This window comes from Oreochromis niloticus, linkage group LG11 (assembly GCF_001858045.2).
Source record: "Oreochromis niloticus isolate F11D_XX linkage group LG11, O_niloticus_UMD_NMBU, whole genome shotgun sequence".
Lineage (NCBI taxonomy): Eukaryota > Metazoa > Chordata > Actinopteri > Cichliformes > Cichlidae > Oreochromis > Oreochromis niloticus.
The window spans coordinates 17,477,891-17,494,526 of record NC_031976.2 but is presented as its reverse complement, the minus strand read 5'-3'; the positions used below and the strand labels follow the sequence as shown (position 1 = coordinate 17,494,526).

The following is a 16,636-nucleotide window of genomic DNA, read 5'->3' as shown; positions in this document are numbered from 1 at the left end:
TTACTCATATTTTGTATTTTAAATACGTAATGCCTGTACAAGTACTCCCCAACACTGCATTAGCTTCACTAAAGGTTGTTTGGTTGTTTACCCGATGTATAAATCAAGACAATCCTCCTGGCACTTAACAACCTACACTACATTACTCTGTTTGTGCCGGGGGACCTGATCCTTGCGGTGGATCAGTTTTTGTTTTGGGGTTTAAAAGCCACAGAGACATGGTGCTGTCTGATCTCCTGTCTGTCCTGTCTTAAAGAAGTAACCACGCCCCATGACTAAAGTGGATTCATACCCGATACATATGAAATACATAACAGAGTGAAGAGATAGTCTCTCACTCAGAGAACCAAGGTTACAAAGTAACCAATAGTTACATGTCATATCAGATGTCTGTGAAGGTTCTCAGTCATCCAGGTCATCGTAGTCAAAGGAGTTTGCAAAGAAAAGCGTCTGGACTTCTTTGAGTTGCTTGAAGACGTTTCACCTCTCATCCGAGAAGCTTCTTCAGTTCTAAGGTCAAATGGCCGAGAGTCCCAGATTTAAACCCAGTGGGAGTATCCCCCCAAGGAGGGACAAAGGACCCCCTGGTGATCCTCTAATCACATGCGCCAAGGTGTGAAAGTGGGTGTGGGACCTAATCAGCCAGGGTTTCGGGTGAGCTCATTGTGAAACCTGCCCCCACCCTATCATGTGATTTCCTGAGGTCAGATGGCCCAGGATGTGAGTGGGCGTTAAGGCAACTGGGGAGGGAACTCAAACGCCCACTTAACGCCCACTCATATCCTGGGCCATCTGACCTCAGGAAATCACATGATAGGGTGGGGCCAGGTTTCACAATGAGCTCACCCGAAACCCTGGCTGATTAGGTCCCACACCCACTTTCACACCTTGGCGCATGTGATTAGAGGATCACCAGGGGGTCCTTTGTCCCTCCTTGGGGGGATACTCCCACTGGGTTTAAATCTGGGACTCTCGGCCATTTGACCTTAGAACTGAAGAAGCTTCTCGGATGAGAGGTGAAACATCTTCAAGCAACTCAAAGAAGTCCAGACGCTTTTCTTTGCAAACTCCTTTGACAATGTCATATCAGACTATCAACAAGAATGCTCAGAGAACACAATTTTCCCTGATGGCCAAGGCCTATACTAAAACTCTGATATTTTATGATGTTCTTATTATAATATGCTGTTACAGTATCATTGTGATGTCATAGAGTAACATATTGAAAAAAAAGTGTGTTTTACAGCTCTTTCTATGCCCTTTCGTATGATATATTACACAATGTAGTTTCTGGAATTTTTGTTCAACAACAATTTTGACCTTGGGCAAGGTCAAATGCTTAGCCTGCCTAGGTACTCATGTCCTCAAAGGCTTAGTATATTATTGTGAAGTTTGAAGACAATTCATAAAAACTGGGTAATATAAAATTTTTTACTGATTTTCACATTTGGTGTTACATCGACCTGATTGTCACCAAAATGAAATCAGCTTGAGCTGTTATTGATATTTTGAAATCTCTAGACACTAGACTGCTAACTAACAGATAAACAAACTTAAACAGTTACATACTTCCTCCCTTCAAGGGGAGAAAAATTATGATAAACACATCTTTTGAAGAAGTCTTCATACAATAAAAACAAAAACTGAGATTGTTAAAGACTGTGAGCTATGACTGTGATGTATCAGCCAATACTATTTCCTCCTATTGTGCCAACATACGTGAGGCTCTTTCAATTGTTCATCAATGGCAATTCACAATTAATAAATAAAATATTGGGAAAAAACTGCTACTTTTATGGTGATAACAACATAGGTTTTGTTGATTTTATTATTTCTTCCTTTGACATTCAAAGTAATCACATAGGCCTTGTGCACTGGGCCTCTCTTGGATCTAAATGCTCATTCTCTTTTCACATAAAAGGGGTTCCTTGACTCTAATTTTAGAGTTTTGGAGGATCCATTGGATAGACAGTTCAGAGTCAGTAATTTAAGCCAGGTTTGTTATGCAGAGAGACAAATACACTTCGTCAGAATGTTTTTATTCTTTTATTTTATATACAAGCGTAACAAAATCATAAAGCACAATTAAAGTTCAGTGTCTTCTGACATTATTATGAATTCTGATCATTTAAAAAAATGGTTGATAAGCAGGAGTATTAAAAGCTTACTTAGAAACATATATAACTGTTCTCAAAGGAAATTTAATGATGGCAATCCAATTTCTAGCAACAATATAAAGTAAAAAAAAAGAAACAAAAACAACCCCTCCTCCCCAAAGAATGAAAAAACAAAAAATGCTTCATGTAATACTTTGTTTTAATCAAGAACTCAATAGCTATAACTCAAAGCTGCAGCACAATAACATAGGTTTTCAGTTACTCTGACTCTTTCTTGCTCGTCTAATAGTATGACAAGACAAAAACATGTGCTTTGTGTTTCTGTGCATGAATGTACTTTATGTTATAATCTGATGTGAAAGTTTTGCATTAAAAATCCATTAATTCCTTTTTACATTGCCTTTTGTTACATTGTTTTTTGTTGCTGGGTGTTGATCTTACTTGGAGACTGGAATCTCCTCAGTGATGATCATGTTGCTTACTATGATTTGTTCATAAACGGCTGGTCAATTCTTTTTAAAGCTGGAGCTGGATCTGACTTTTGAGACATTTTTGAAATGGTTGACGACATAGAGTGACTGGACACATGGTCCTCTGCCAGGGCACTTGCAAGTGTAAAACATATGGACTGCCGAAGCTTCTTGAGAAATTCTTCACACATGAAAACATAGAGGATGGGGTTCAGGCAGCTGTTCAGAAAAGCCAGACTCACAGTCAAAGGACCCATGATTCTAACAATGGTCCAGAGGTCTGGGTTATTCATAGCCTTTAATTCTATAAAGTTGAAAACATGGAGGGGCAACCAGCAGATGAAGAATGCAAAAATGATGGCGAAAATGATTCTGCGAGATCTGTGATTGCTTGTTCTCTGCATGCGGATTGCACGGATCCCTATGGCCACATAAGACATCACTATTACCAGGAAAGGGATCACAAAGCCCACAACAAAGCGAAAAATGTGGAGACTCCATTTTTGCTCAGGTGTCATAGAATAACCACAGTAATGTGTCCCATTATGTTCCAACACAGTGCGAAAAGTGGCATAAGGAGTGCTGCAGATCGCAGCAGTCACCCAGATACCAACACATATGAGCCGAGCTTTGCAGACTGTGCGTTTGTTCTGTGCCCACACCACCACCCAGATGGACAAACAACGATCCAAACTTATAGCTGTCAGAGTAAAGATGCTGGCAAACATGTTGACTACACTCACAAAGGTGTTGAGCTTGCACAAGAATGGTCCAAAAGGCCATCGGTGACTCTGAGAGAGAGAAATGATGGAGAAAATCAGGAAGGCCGTGAAGAGGAAGTCAGCTATGGCCAAGTTGAGAAACCAAACTGAGTTGACTGTTTTCTTCATTTTGAATCCTGTCACGTAGATGACCAGAGCATTGCCCAGAGTTCCAACTATAAATATCACACAGTAGATGACAATGGCAGCTCTTTGTATGTGTGTGGAAGCTGCTTCAAGCCCAGATGACTGACCTGTTGCGAAACATAAAAAAAAAAGAAAGCAATGCATCACAGACATTAGTTGAAACTGATAAAAAATGCATCTTTAATTAAGTGCACATGGCTATGTAGTTTTTATAGTTGTATATTATAGTGCTTGATTCTAGCACATATTCTGTGCAATACTAGCTTCTAGTATAGTATCCAGAATATGTGACATACATACTTCTTTTATGATCATAAAAAAATCACATAAAATATCAGAAAAACAAGATAAAAAAAGAAACAAAACAACAAAAAAGATTCGATTGTGCTATCAGGTTAAAAACATTATGTATGTATACAGTACCAGATTATGTGAAGTACTTACAGATTTCCTTGTGAAATTTCACATTTTTATTTATTAATTTCTTATTCATTTATTAACTTCAGAACTAATAACAAGCAGGCACACTCATATTAATCAGTTTATCAAGAAATCCCGTTATCATTCACCTAATGCAGTTTAAAAGAAATGCTCATAGATGTTTAAATGATCTTACCTGTCCCCATGGTTCTTTAGCTGAGAGAGTCTGTCTTTGCTCCAAGTGGATTTTGTCTTTTTTTTTTTGCTTGCTCTTTGTCTTTGTTTAACCCTCCCTCTCAGATTATGCAGCTATAAATGAGGCAGTATGCACATGCAGAAAAGGGTTGGGAAAAGAAAACAGGAACACTCTAGAACGTGCTAATTCAGCAAAAAGGAAAAGCAAACTTAAAACAACAAAAGAATTCAACAGATTGAATAAGCCTTACAAAGGTAGTATTTATATCAAAGCAATCAAACCAAAGTGGTAATGTTGTTTACTTCATACTGAGTAACTTTTTGTAGCAAGGTCTTGAAGACCTGACCTGAGTATTTCAGAAACTACTGATCTACATGGATTTTCCCACACAGCCATCTTTAGGATTTACAGAGAATCATCTGAAAAAAATGTAACGTGAGCGTTCATTATGTGGTTCGGAATCACCAAGATAGAGACGGATAACATTCTCAGCAGCACCTTTACTCTCTGCACCTCAACAACAAAAGCAGTTTCTGTGTACAGCCTTCATGATACTTCACTGGCCACTCAGAAGAGTGGCCAGATGACAAAGAGGTGTTACATCTAACAAATACTGAAATTACTGAATAGCTGCAGATATATCCCAACAGGACAGCTCCAATACCACAGTTGCAAATGTGTCTGCATTCATTTTTAATATTTGTGCTTTTCTTTGTTGTCTTTTATTGTGGAATTTTGTAAATAAGGTCTGCAACACTGAAAGAGCTGTGATCAAACTATTTGTTACTGCGCAGGAGAACACACATACACACTCCCAAACATGACAGGTTCATGGTAATGAGCGTTCTAACCTCGGGACGTCGCAGCGCCCCTTTTATAACATCGCACAAACTCTGTGTATCTTTTCAGTTACAACAGTCTTTTGTCCAACCTGGGCTGTTGCTGCACAAAGAAGACTCCCACTATCCTTTCCCAGGCCACCACCTGGTGCTGGCCATGCATATCATCCTTCTGAGCAAAACAGTTAGCAGATAACATAGTGAAACAAGGTCATGCTGACACATACTTACTTCATCTTAAGCAGGTTATACAAAAAGTTATACAGAAATCATACAGTGAAATTTTAACCACCTAAATCTAAATGTGAGGGTTAACTAGAATTTTCCTATTACACTTTCCTTGTGTCAGCCTATTGTGTCATATGTACCAAAAGCAGCATTAGAACTTGTGAAGCTTCAGATACTTTAGACACAAAAGCCTGCAGAGACCTGGCCTGATGAAATAGCTCGTCAGAATCACAATCACAAACAGAATTACATTTATCACCAAGGTTTTACCCAAATGAGGAATTTGTCTGCTTGTCATGGTGCAAACAGTGGTACAAAACTGAATAAATGTCTATATATATATATATGTCCTCAAATTCCTGTAACATTTTTTCCTATACTGACAAAGGCCCAGTCAGCATTTACTCACATTTGCACAGAGGCCTTTGATATGGTGTTGTTTTGCTTCCATGGCCATTGTGTCTATGGAGATGGTGTTTGCTCAGTATTGCAGTTCTATGTGTCAGTGCATATTGAATCCTTAGCCGGTTTCTAGGCAGTACCAAACATTACAGCAATTTGCTGTCATGTGATTGACTGGTTAGAAATTTGCCGTAACATACAGTTGAACAGGCGTGCCCAATAAAGTGGCTGATGAGTCTAAGTTGTTGGCTTTCCAAAATCTAATTTTACTGATACTTCAAATCCTCCATGAATGCCACCCGTTAACTAACTTATATAGAATTAAAGAAACATTAGACAAAGACAATTGCAGTCTTTGACGTTTCGAGTTTTTATATACACCTGTTTCATTTCTAAACAGCTTAACAAAGGGAGTGATCACTGATGACCAGTTTTGGGACAATGTGTTCAGAAGGATGGGTTGTCAGGGTTGAGCTTGTTAGCCAACTCTGAGTACACTGCTTGTCCTTCTTCTAACATTTTCACACTGGAGAATGGAAAACTGAGTGTGAGGATTGAGTTAGAAACTGGGAAATGCTTGTTTCATTATGAGTTATTGGTATAAAACTAGCTTAAGGTATCAAAGTCTTTATGTATGTTTTCAACAAATATAATTTATATAAAAATAAATTAATAAATCAAGTAAATCTTCCATTTTTAGTTTTACATTTTTTATTTTGGTATGTATTAACAATGAGTCCCTAAGAGTATCGTACTAAGTAATAAGGTATATTATGACTCATTTTGGCATGTTCATGGTTGTAACTTTTCCCTCTTTTTTCATGGTTGTAACTTAAAACTAGTTTTCTTTATTAGTCAGAGGTGAAACCCCAATACCTGCACGTGTATCACAATTTGCATGCATTCATAGTAAATAAAGGAGGCAGATTGAATGTAGCATTTGTGGAATTGTTTTTCTTGAGCAATATTGGATTTATTTGGAATTTTAACAATGACTTGGTTTAATGTGCTAAAGGGACAGATAAATATTGTATAATTTTACAGTTTTGGAGAATCTAATGGATGTAATTCAGAGACAGTTTAGATGCTGCTGACTTAGCACATGACCATGTTTACTTCTGGAGTCTAATAATGTAAATCATACAGCCGCCATTGTAGGATTGCAGTTTTGTGTTTAGCGATATTGCAAAATGTTTCTCAGCAACATTGTGGTAAAAAAAAATTGTAACAATGTTTTTATTGCTACTGAGTTCCACTTTTAGTCTTAGCGTGAATAGTGAAGCAGGTGTTGCTCTGGTTATAAAAAAACCACAAGAAAAAAGAAGCGAGCACAGCACATCTGTGCAGCAAGATAAGACAGACGCAACTGTTTAAATGTCAGGTTCATGTACCACACTTCATAGTTTAATAGCTTACAAATAATATTAATGTTGGTAATTTTTGGGACCTGTTTTCATTTTTGTTTTGTTTTAAAACTGATGTTTTTATGGTTTGTGGTGTACTTTGATTTACGCAATGTGTTCCATTTTGCAAATGCAAGAAGTCAGGTATACAACACCATGATATCCTGTAAGATAAAACAGCGGTTACCAGGGCGCAAGTCAGGTTTGTCAGAGAAATGCACCCTTTTATCATGTTTTTCTTCACCAGACAAAAAAAAAAATGCAAAAAACTCACTGTTCAGTCACTTGTCACAGTTTTATACATGTTGATAGTAATTTACATGGATAAAGAAGCTGTATATAGATATACAAATATAAAAATGACACAAAAATTTTGACATTCAAATGATGGAAATCCAATATCTTCAAAACAACAGCATAGAAGTCTTATTTTCTTTTAAAAAAAATTGGGTTATATGTTACATTAATTGATCATCCAAGAACTTAATCTGACTGAATTGATTTGATTATTGTTTCATGCATAATTATATTATGCCTTACCCCAACAGACTTATAGGACACCCATAATAATCAGAGCCAGGGTACCAACATTATATGTTTCAAAGAGATGAGATGAACATCTTGCATTACTGATTTATTTCATCATTGGTGAGATCTTATTAAATGCTCAGTGTCTTTTCAGTGATGACCACTTTGCTTTCTGTGCAGGATTCAAAAGCAGCTGGGTCGATCTTCTCTAAAGTTGTGGCAGCATCTGACTTTCGTGAAATTCTTGAAAATGTTGATGACATGGAGCGAGTGGACATAAATGACACATGGTCCTCTGCCAGAGCACTCTCAAGTACAAAACATATGGACTGTCGAAGCTTCTTCATGAATTCTTCACACATGAAAACATAGAGGATGGGGTTCAGGCAGCTGTTCAGAAAAGCCAGACTCACAGTCAGAGGACCCACGATTAAAACAATGTTCCTGAGATCTGGGTTAGATGTATCTATAAAGCTGAAAACATGGAAGGGCAACCAACAGATGAAAAATGCAAAAATGATGGAGAAAATGATTCTGCGAGATCTCCTTCTCCTTGTTCTCTGCATGCGCATTGCACGGATCCCTATGGCCACATAAGAGATGACTATTACCAGGAAAGGGATCACAAAGCCCATAAGAAAGCGAAAAATGTGGAGACTCCATTTTTGTTCATGTGTCAAAGAATAACTACAGGAATATGTCCCATTATCTCCTAACACAGTGCGAAAAGTGGCATAAGGAGTGCTGCAGATCGCAGCAATCACCCAGATACCAACACATATGATCTGAGCTTTGCAGACTGTGCGTTTGTTCTGTGCCCACACCACCACCCAGATGGACAAACAACGATCCAAACTTATAGCTGTCAGAGTAAAGATGCTGGCAAACATGTTGACTACACTCACAAAGGTGTTGAGCTTGCACACAAATTGTCCAAAAGGCCATCGGTGACTCTGAGAGAGAGAAATGACTGAGAACATCAGGAAGGCCGTGAAGAGGAAGTCAGCTATGGCCAAGTTGAGAAACCAAACTGAGTTGACTGTTTTCTTCATTTTGAATCCTGTCACGTAGATGACCAGAGCATTGCCCAGAGTTCCAACTATAATTATCAAGCAGTACATGATAATGGCAGCTCTTTGTATGTGTGTCGAAGCTGCTTCCAGTGTAGATTGACCTGTGAAGTATTGTATTATTATTTTAACACATAATATAATATAATATAATATAATATAATATAATATAATATAATATATACACACACACACACACACACACACACACACACACACACACACACACACACACACAAAATAGCTGCTTTGTAGAGTTTATAGATGTATATTAAAGTATTGGCACATGATCTAGGCACTATATTACAAGGTCATGTGAAGTACTTCTTTGTGTAACTTAACATTTGCACAACTTTAACTAAATTTCTGTTTTAGTGAGAACTGACAACAGGCATGCATAATTTGTTCATCAAGAATCACATCACCTGTAAAGTCAATGTCTGTTTAAAGTATCTTACCAGTCCCCATGTTTCTTTTAGCTGAGAGATTCTGTCTTTACTCTAAGTTGGTCTGAGTCTCCTGCTGCCTCTTCTAGAAGTCTTTGATTACTCTTCCCTTTTAGTTTACGCAGTAGCAAATGAAGCAACGCACGCAGAAATGAGCTGATAAAAAAACAGGAACACCCCAGAATATGCTAATGCTACAACACTTTTGTAATTATGCTTCAAAAGTAGGAGACGCCTTACATGTATAATAGTGTACAAGGTCTGTCTTGTATAGTGTGTGTGGTTTCCTACATTTTAGTTCTGCTATGCCGTATATAGTAACCACTTTCACTATCCTACCCAATCACCCTCACTCTCTGGCTTATCAGATGGGCATGAAAAACAACAAACCAACAGTAGCTGTTTTAGAAATCTATTGCTCTGTTTGTCACAAATTCACTAAACATCAGTACCATGTGATTTGCTAACATCAAATGTCAGTTGTAATAGTAATAACTAGTAAAATACTAATGCAATTGTGATTCATTTACCGATCATATTGTAATCATTGATGGAAAGATGGGAAACGTGGTGTGCTCTTATTTATTTTGCTAGCAGTATATTAAAGGGAAGCCTACACATGTGTGTGTTGCTGATTTATTTATTTTTGTCTTAAGCTTCAGTTATTAGCAATCGTTTGGTCGATCCAGCTGCGCAGGTAGGACACACGGGAATACACAGCAGGGGCGTAGACATTGCAGTTAGAGGTTCCCCAGGACACAATACCAGTGAGGTACCATACACCACTGCTCTCACAGACCAGAGGGCCACCAGAGTCACCCTAAAGCAGACAAAGGGGATGTTTTTACTTAGTTGATATAAGAGAAAAAACATATTTTTATCAAGCTCTTGATATTATTCAGCAGTGATGCATTTAATTTCTGCATTTTCTGAAAATTCTGAGCTACCCACTAAAATTTTGACTTCTAAGAGTATTTCTGATCATTGTCATAATCATTACGAAGTGGTTATTACCTGACAGGAAGACACTCCAGAAGCACCAGCACAGATCATGGCATCAGTGATTCTGTTATAACCCCAGTAGCTCTTGCACTGATCAGGGCTGATCAGAGGCAGGGCAGTCTGCTGGAGGAAGCGAGGGCTTGCTGAGAAAAACAAAAAAGGAATAGGAAGAAAAAGAATGAGTCAAATTGCAAAGCAAGCCTTTTGCTTTTTTCTCCAGGAACTATGCAGCAGTGTGTATTATTTATTTATTTTTGCATTAACTTTGTGTAAGTTTTTTACCCCTGTGTATTGTGAAATGATTATCTCAATTTACCCTTTGGAAATAAACTCACATGTTACTCCAGTCCGGCCCCATCCAGTGGTGACACATTTGGTTCCAGAGGGGATGCTGCTAGTGGAGGACATCAGGCACACAGGTGACACACGGGAAGTATACTGTGCTGGGGAGGACAGCCTCAGAAGAGTGATATCATTGTTAAAGTTCTGGGAGTTGTAGTAGGGGTGAGTGATGGCCTAGATGAAGAGGGGAGGATAAACCACACACAAATATAATACGATTCAGGCAAGGGCTTTGATGAAGACTTCTTTCATTTGTGTTGTATTATAGCTCACCCTAGAAATGTACATGACCTGAATTGGCTCACTATTGTACTGGCGATCATATTCTCCCAGGATCACACGGTGGTATGATGGACTAAAAAAAAGAAATAAATCAGGAGGATGATCAAAGTGTTGGAAGACTTTTTGTCTTGTTACAGCACTCAAGTGACTTACTTCACACCGCAGTGAGCAGCAGTGACAACCCAGTACTGGTTGACCAGTGAACCTCCACAGAAGTGGAATCCAGTGCTATCCTGCAATAAAGAAAACACATATCTGTAATAAACGTCTAAATTTTAATTTAAAATAAAATAAGTTGTTGTAAATTGTGACTGTAGCAAAACCACATTGTTTGTGAATAGTAAATAACTGAAACTACCTGAAGTGAAACCTGCCAAGGCCAGGAGCCAGACACAGCATTTTCCCCATTCACAATCTTGTTGTATCCACTCACTTGGGGCTTGATAGCAGGCACTCCACACCCTGAGATCCAGTGACATAAAAAAAGCTAAAAGTTCATTTTGTGTGTGTTTTTGTTATTGTCTTTTTTAGTGGTGCACAAAACCCTTCACTGTGTTTCCCATTTACACACACAGCTGACCAGTGGTAAAGTGTTTACTTTCCTTTTGTGCAGCTAGTCAAACAACAAGAGTAAAATCCACAACTGCCACCACAGATCTCAGAGTGTGGTAGCAGATTTCTTTGTCACAAAAAACTCACCTAATGCAGAGGCCACAAGAGCAAAGCAACTGATGATCAAGAACATGTTTGTGTTTTGGTCGTGATTCCTGAGTTTCAGATGTGGGGCACACTTGCTTTTATATGCACATCCAATACGCTTGACCCTGAACTGCATGTGTAGGTCTCCATGCCCCACCCACAATCCCCCCCTTTCATCTGCCCACAGTATGGGAAAATGGCATCTGGTGATAAAAAAAAAAGTTTTTGCTGAATTCTAAATGAATTTTGCTAAAAGGCAAAAGCAACAAGTTGTCATGTTATAGACAGGAAAACCTTTTTTTGACCTTTGATCAAGATGTTCCAAGGTACATACTCTTGCTTGCATCTTATCTTTCAAACTCATTTGCAGTCAACATCTCACCTTTTTTAACACAGAGAAATAAAGCTTCTTTCAGTATGGCTATATTTCCTGTAAATATTTCTTGTTAATAGGCAGGAAAAAGATATTGATCACATCACATGTGGTCTGTTAACAGGAACCAGTTTTATCTGAACTTTTCTACAGCTGCAAGTTGAGTGTCTCTGTGCATACCTTAGTTTCACCATGAATGAGAGGAAACACACGTTACAGTTTTCAAATCAGAATTTTACTGTTGACATTTATTGATTTTTTGCATAAAAAGCATTGATACAAAGGTGTGACTTTTAAATCATCTAAATATGCATCTGGATATTGAAATTGTTGTGTGCTTAGATATTCCAAAACATTTGATATAAACCTGACTAGATATTTATTAGATGTATACTAGGTAAGAACATTTGAAGTGATACCTTAAAAACAGTAAATATCTATTGGCAAATAGTAAAAAACACTGAGTTCAGTCAACTTCCTCGATAGTTGGGCCAGAAGAGGAGCCACCTGCTGCACCACCAGGGAAGCCACCGGGCATTCCTCCTGGCATTCCTCCTGGCATGCCCCCTTGATAAAGTTTGGAAATGATAGGGTTGCACACCTTCTCCAGTTCCTTCTGCTGGTGATCATACTCCTCCTTCTCTGCCATCTGGGGAAAGAAAAGAGCAAATATACTCTATGACAGAAGGCTTCGTGGGTCAGGAGTTGACATGAAGCATATGACAGGAAAAGGAAGAAGGATATTGATTCATAACTTTGATACAATGTAATGCTCACTGCTTTCACAATTTTAGATAAAGAGGAACCTCTGTCTGCTTTTAAGGCATGGCTTTTTACCTGGTTTCTGTCCAGCCAAGCAATGACTTCGTTGCACTTGTCCACAATAGTCTTCTTGTCCTCTGGGCTGATCTTGTCTTGGAGTTTCTCATCCTCTACGGTGCTTTTCATGTTAAAGGCGAGAGATTCAAGGGAATTCTTGGCTGTCACTTTCTCCCTCTGGACTTCATCCTCAGCCCTGAACTGCTCTGCTTCCTGCACCATGCGCTCAATGTCTTCTTTGCTCAACCGGCCTGTGACAGAATGAAATTTGTTTTCCTGCATTCATGTATAGGATTTGATTTTTTTATGCTACATTTGCTGCTGGATATAAGAATTAGTATGTATTTTTGTAATTATACCTTTGTCATTGGTGATAGTTATCTTGTTCTCCTTTCCGGTGCTTTTGTCCACTGCAGACACATTGAGAATGCCATTGGCATCAATGTCAAAGGTCACCTCGATCTGAGGGACTCCTCTGGGAGCAGGTGGAATACCAGTCAGTTCAAACTTCCCAAGGATGTTATTGTCCTTAGTCATGGCTCTCTCACCTTCATACACCTGAAAACAATTATTCATATTGTAGCTTAATGTATCAGAGTCCATTTTCAGTGTACACAAATACCTAGAATGCAGCTAAGCAAAAAGGGTTGAACAGTTACACAACTTTAACCCTGATGTACCTGAATGAGCACACCAGGTTGGTTGTCTGAATAGGTGGTAAAGGTCTGGGTTTGCTTAGTGGGGATGGTGGTGTTTCTCTTGATAAGGACAGTCATTACTCCTCCAGCTGTCTCGATTCCCAGGGAAAGGGGTGTGACATCCAGCAGAAGTAGGTCCTGTACATTCTCAGACTTATCCCCAGCCAAGATGGCGGCCTGCACAGCTGTGGAGATTTTCCATAAAGTTAAACTGATGATGGTTTCAGTCAGCAGCTCTGTTTTATTGAGCCACAGCTGAAATATATAGTGACCCACCTGCACCATAGGCGACGGCCTCATCAGGGTTAATGCTCTTATTGAGGTCACGGCCATTGAAAAAGTCTTGGAGCAGCTTTTGAATCTTAGGGATACGTGTGGAGCCACCCACCAAGACAATGTCATGGATTTGCGACTTGTCCATCTTGGCATCCCTCAGGGCCTTCTCTACAGGCTCGAGGGTTCCACGGAACAGGTCTGCATTGAGTTCTTCGAAACGGGCCCTGGTGATGGAAGTGTAGAAATCTGTACCTTCGTAGAGCGAGTCGATCTCGATGCTGGCCTGGGTGCTGCTGGAAAGGGTACGCTTTGCGCGTTCACAGGCTGTGCGGAGGCGACGCACGGCTCGCTTGTTGCTGATGATATCCTTTTTGAACTTGCGCTTAAACTCAGCGATGAAATGGTTCACCATGCGGTTGTCAAAGTCCTCACCGCCCAAGTGTGTGTCACCAGCAGTGGCCTTCACCTCAAAGATACCGTCCTCAATAGTCAAGATTGACACATCAAAAGTACCACCTCCGAGGTCAAAGATAAGCACATTGCGCTCTCCACCAACCTAAATTAACAGGAGAGAATTACGAAGAGGAAGCCAAAATAGCAAAAGATGAACATTTTAAGGTTAGCTTACCTTCTTGTCCAGTCCATAAGCAATAGCTGCAGCAGTAGGCTCATTGATGATGCGCAGTACATTAAGGCCAGAGATGGCCCCAGCATCTTTGGTGGCTTGACGCTGGGAATCGTTGAAGTAAGCTGGAACTGTGACAACTGCATTGGTCACAGGCTATAAAGATAATAAGGCACTAAGTTAATATTGCTTTTCTTTGGAGATCTGAAAATGCAAACATGAAAACTGTAAGGAACCACTTTATCTAACTATATTTTACTATACAGACACCACAGACACTAGATAACCTGGGGAACCTCAGTGCTATTATATTTTCGAGAAGTGTTCATATTTAGAAAGATTAGCCAGTTTAGTTTGCTGATAGTTGCAGGGTTTTTTCTGCATAAAACCCAACTTTTCCACCTATATTTCAATGATCCTGTTATCCATTCACTTTTATCTACCTTGCCAAGATATGCTTCAGAAATCTCCTTCATTTTGGTGAGGACCATTGAGGATATCTCCTCTGCGTAGAAGGTTTTGATCTCACCCTTATATTCAACCTCCACTTTAGGTTTGGATGACTCATTAATGACTTTGAAGGGCCAGTGCTTCATGTCAGATTGTACCACGGGATCATCAAACTTACGACCAATCAGACGCTTTGCATCTGGAAATAGATTTAATGGAAGAAATTAGAATTGGTTAATGTAATGTTCAGTTTGGAGTGTATCAACAAGATTTACGTGGTAATAAACTGAGGACACAAAGAATACTTTTATTTGATCACTGTTTCAAGCGATTTGTCAGTTGGGTATTGAAGTTCTTACCAAATACAGTGTTGGCTGGGTTCATAGCCACCTGGTTCTTGGCAGCATCTCCAATAAGTCTCTCCGTGTCTGTGAAAGCCACATAACTGGGTGTCGTCCTGTTTCCTTGGTCATTAGCAATGATCTCCACTTTGCCATGCTGGAAGATTCCCACACAGGAATATGTGGTACCCAGATCAATACCCACTGCTGGTCCTTTAGACATCTGTGACACAGAAGAGAAACGTAGTACTGCAATCCCACATTTTTGCACATACTCATCATTATTGAGCCAAGGATTATTACCCGTTTGTATTTTTATAGTTCTAACATTTTCTGCGTGAAAATGTTATTTAAAATGTTACTGTAAGCATCTAGAAAGGTGAACCTGGTGCTGTTACATAAGTCCAGACACCACTACCACCACCACGTGAGGTCCGGTTTGCGGTGGCGTGCTGTCACAGTACCACAGTGACTTAAATGACCACCTGACACTTCAAACATATGCTACTGCTCTTCTGCCTTGGCAACATAATACTAGAGTGTCTTACTCAAGCTTTTAAATGTGCTACACTAATCCTGCAGTAGTGACCAGTGTATCTATTTTCCGACAGCTGGCTCTAAATAGCTTTCACTTACTATATAGGGTATCATCATGTCTGCATAGTAATGAATGGACTGTGACAAAAATTTTCAGGGATCAGTTAATCAGAGACTCGAACCTGGCCTGGTTCCTTTTAAAACAAATGATGTGAAAGAAAAAAGGACAGCATTGACATTCAGAAGCAAAAGTACTGGATTAGCAAAGTATTCCTCTTATTATCACAGTTCTTGGAGTCGTGTTTTGAATTAACTGCCAAACTAAGGGAGCAAGACCCTTTCAGGAGCTGTGAAAATCACAAACACCCAGCTGATTATTACACTAAATCACAGAGCATAATGTTTCTTGGCTTATCTCCTGTTTTTTTTCTGTAAATGTGTCAAGCGTTGTTCCTCCAAGGCCCCAGATCTGTTGCAAACAGAACTTGTTATTGAATTATCACTTGTTATCCAGTTGGGTAACACAGAGCAGAAAATGCTGACAAACTGTTTTGGCAGCACCGTACCAACATCTGAAACTTGTTGCAAGACCGTTTTTACATGGAAATTAACCACCCACACAAAAACCACCCATGACCTTTTTGGAAATTTGAGAAATGCGAGCACTTTTCTTCATAAAGAACTTGATTTATTTTGTCATGCGATTGTTTGAAAGGAACCATGCAAGCCTCACTTGTGAATTTGACTTCTGCCAGTTAGACGTTGAAAGCAGTAAGCAAGACAGACTATGAAGCCAGGCCAGAAAGCAATATCTGCTTTTTATTCTTGTTACCTTTCCTGTTGAATTTTAGCGCTTAACAGTTTTACAGAATTAAAATGATTCTTTTTTTTCGCTCAACACCCAACACAGCCGTCTGAGCTTCTCTCCAGCACTCCTTTCCCCTCTCCTGGCAGGCGGACTAAGAGGACGAGTGTCAGTTCCCCAGTGTATAAAGAGGACTGTGCAAAGGAGAGAGGGTGTCAGGTGATCCCATCGAGGAAAGTTCTCGACCCACGTCTTCTCTCTCCGAATCTCCAAATAGATTTCCATGCAAAAGCCTCTTTCTATTTTTAACTCTGTGGTTCTCTCCCAGTTTTACAGAACATAGGCATTACAGAACATGCT

At 39.4% G+C, this 16,636-nt stretch overlaps 4 protein-coding genes across 4 annotated transcripts; all 4 read right to left on the bottom strand.

Moving 5' to 3' along the window:
- Positions 1 to 2,033: 2,033 nt before the first annotated feature.
- On the bottom strand, positions 2,034 to 4,250 carry LOC100698519 (chemokine-like receptor 1). The gene is made up of 2 exons (XM_019364201.2): positions 4,112 to 4,250; positions 2,034 to 3,602 (listed from the first exon to the last, which is right to left on the bottom strand). The coding sequence occupies exons 1-2, from the start codon at positions 4,119 to 4,121 to the stop codon at positions 2,599 to 2,601; spliced, it is 1,014 nt and encodes a 337-aa protein (XP_019219746.1). The 5' UTR covers positions 4,122 to 4,250; the 3' UTR covers positions 2,034 to 2,598.
- A 2,997-nt stretch (positions 4,251 to 7,247) lies between these two features.
- Positions 7,248 to 9,449, bottom strand: LOC100698257 (chemokine-like receptor 1). Its single transcript, XM_019364834.2, has 2 exons — positions 9,040 to 9,449; positions 7,248 to 8,685 (listed from the first exon to the last, which is right to left on the bottom strand). Exons 1-2 carry the CDS (start codon positions 9,047 to 9,049, stop codon positions 7,643 to 7,645), a joined length of 1,053 nt encoding a protein of 350 aa, XP_019220379.1. The 5' UTR covers positions 9,050 to 9,449; the 3' UTR covers positions 7,248 to 7,642.
- A 146-nt stretch (positions 9,450 to 9,595) lies between these two features.
- On the bottom strand, positions 9,596 to 11,495 carry LOC100707571 (chymotrypsin-like protease CTRL-1). Its single transcript, XM_003454353.5, has 7 exons — positions 11,353 to 11,495; positions 11,012 to 11,115; positions 10,807 to 10,886; positions 10,645 to 10,726; positions 10,365 to 10,545; positions 10,042 to 10,172; positions 9,596 to 9,847 (listed from the first exon to the last, which is right to left on the bottom strand). The coding sequence occupies exons 1-7, from the start codon at positions 11,486 to 11,488 to the stop codon at positions 9,686 to 9,688; spliced, it is 876 nt and encodes a 291-aa protein (XP_003454401.4). The 5' UTR covers positions 11,489 to 11,495; the 3' UTR covers positions 9,596 to 9,685.
- Positions 11,496 to 11,938: 443 nt separating this feature from the next.
- Positions 11,939 to 16,474, bottom strand: hsc70 (heat shock cognate 70). The gene is made up of 8 exons (XM_019364835.2): positions 14,953 to 16,474; positions 14,587 to 14,792; positions 14,147 to 14,299; positions 13,519 to 14,074; positions 13,225 to 13,427; positions 12,904 to 13,102; positions 12,563 to 12,795; positions 11,939 to 12,374 (listed from the first exon to the last, which is right to left on the bottom strand). Exons 1-8 carry the CDS (start codon positions 15,155 to 15,157, stop codon positions 12,192 to 12,194), a joined length of 1,938 nt encoding a protein of 645 aa, XP_019220380.1. The 5' UTR covers positions 15,158 to 16,474; the 3' UTR covers positions 11,939 to 12,191.
- Between the last annotated feature and the right edge of the window lie 162 nt (positions 16,475 to 16,636).

Coding starts and splice junctions, on each gene's coding strand:
- LOC100707571 (XM_003454353.5), bottom strand. CDS start 11,488: ATGCAGTTCAGGGTCAAGCGTATTGGATGTGCATATAAAAGCAAGTGT. Junction 11,116..11,352: donor TCTTGTGGCCTCTGCATTAG/GTGAGTTTTTTG, acceptor ACTGGATCTCAG/GGTGTGGAGTGCCTGCTATC. Junction 9,848..10,041: donor CTGGAGTGTCTTCCTGTCAG/GTAATAACCACT, acceptor TGTCTGCTTTAG/GGTGACTCTGGTGGCCCTCT.
- hsc70 (XM_019364835.2), bottom strand. CDS start 15,157: ATGTCTAAAGGACCAGCAGTGGGTATTGATCTGGGTACCACATATTCC. Junction 14,075..14,146: donor CTTATGGACTGGACAAGAAG/GTAAGCTAACCT, acceptor CTGTTAATTTAG/GTTGGTGGAGAGCGCAATGT. Junction 12,375..12,562: donor CTTGGCTGGACAGAAACCAG/GTAAAAAGCCAT, acceptor TTCTTTCCCCAG/ATGGCAGAGAAGGAGGAGTA.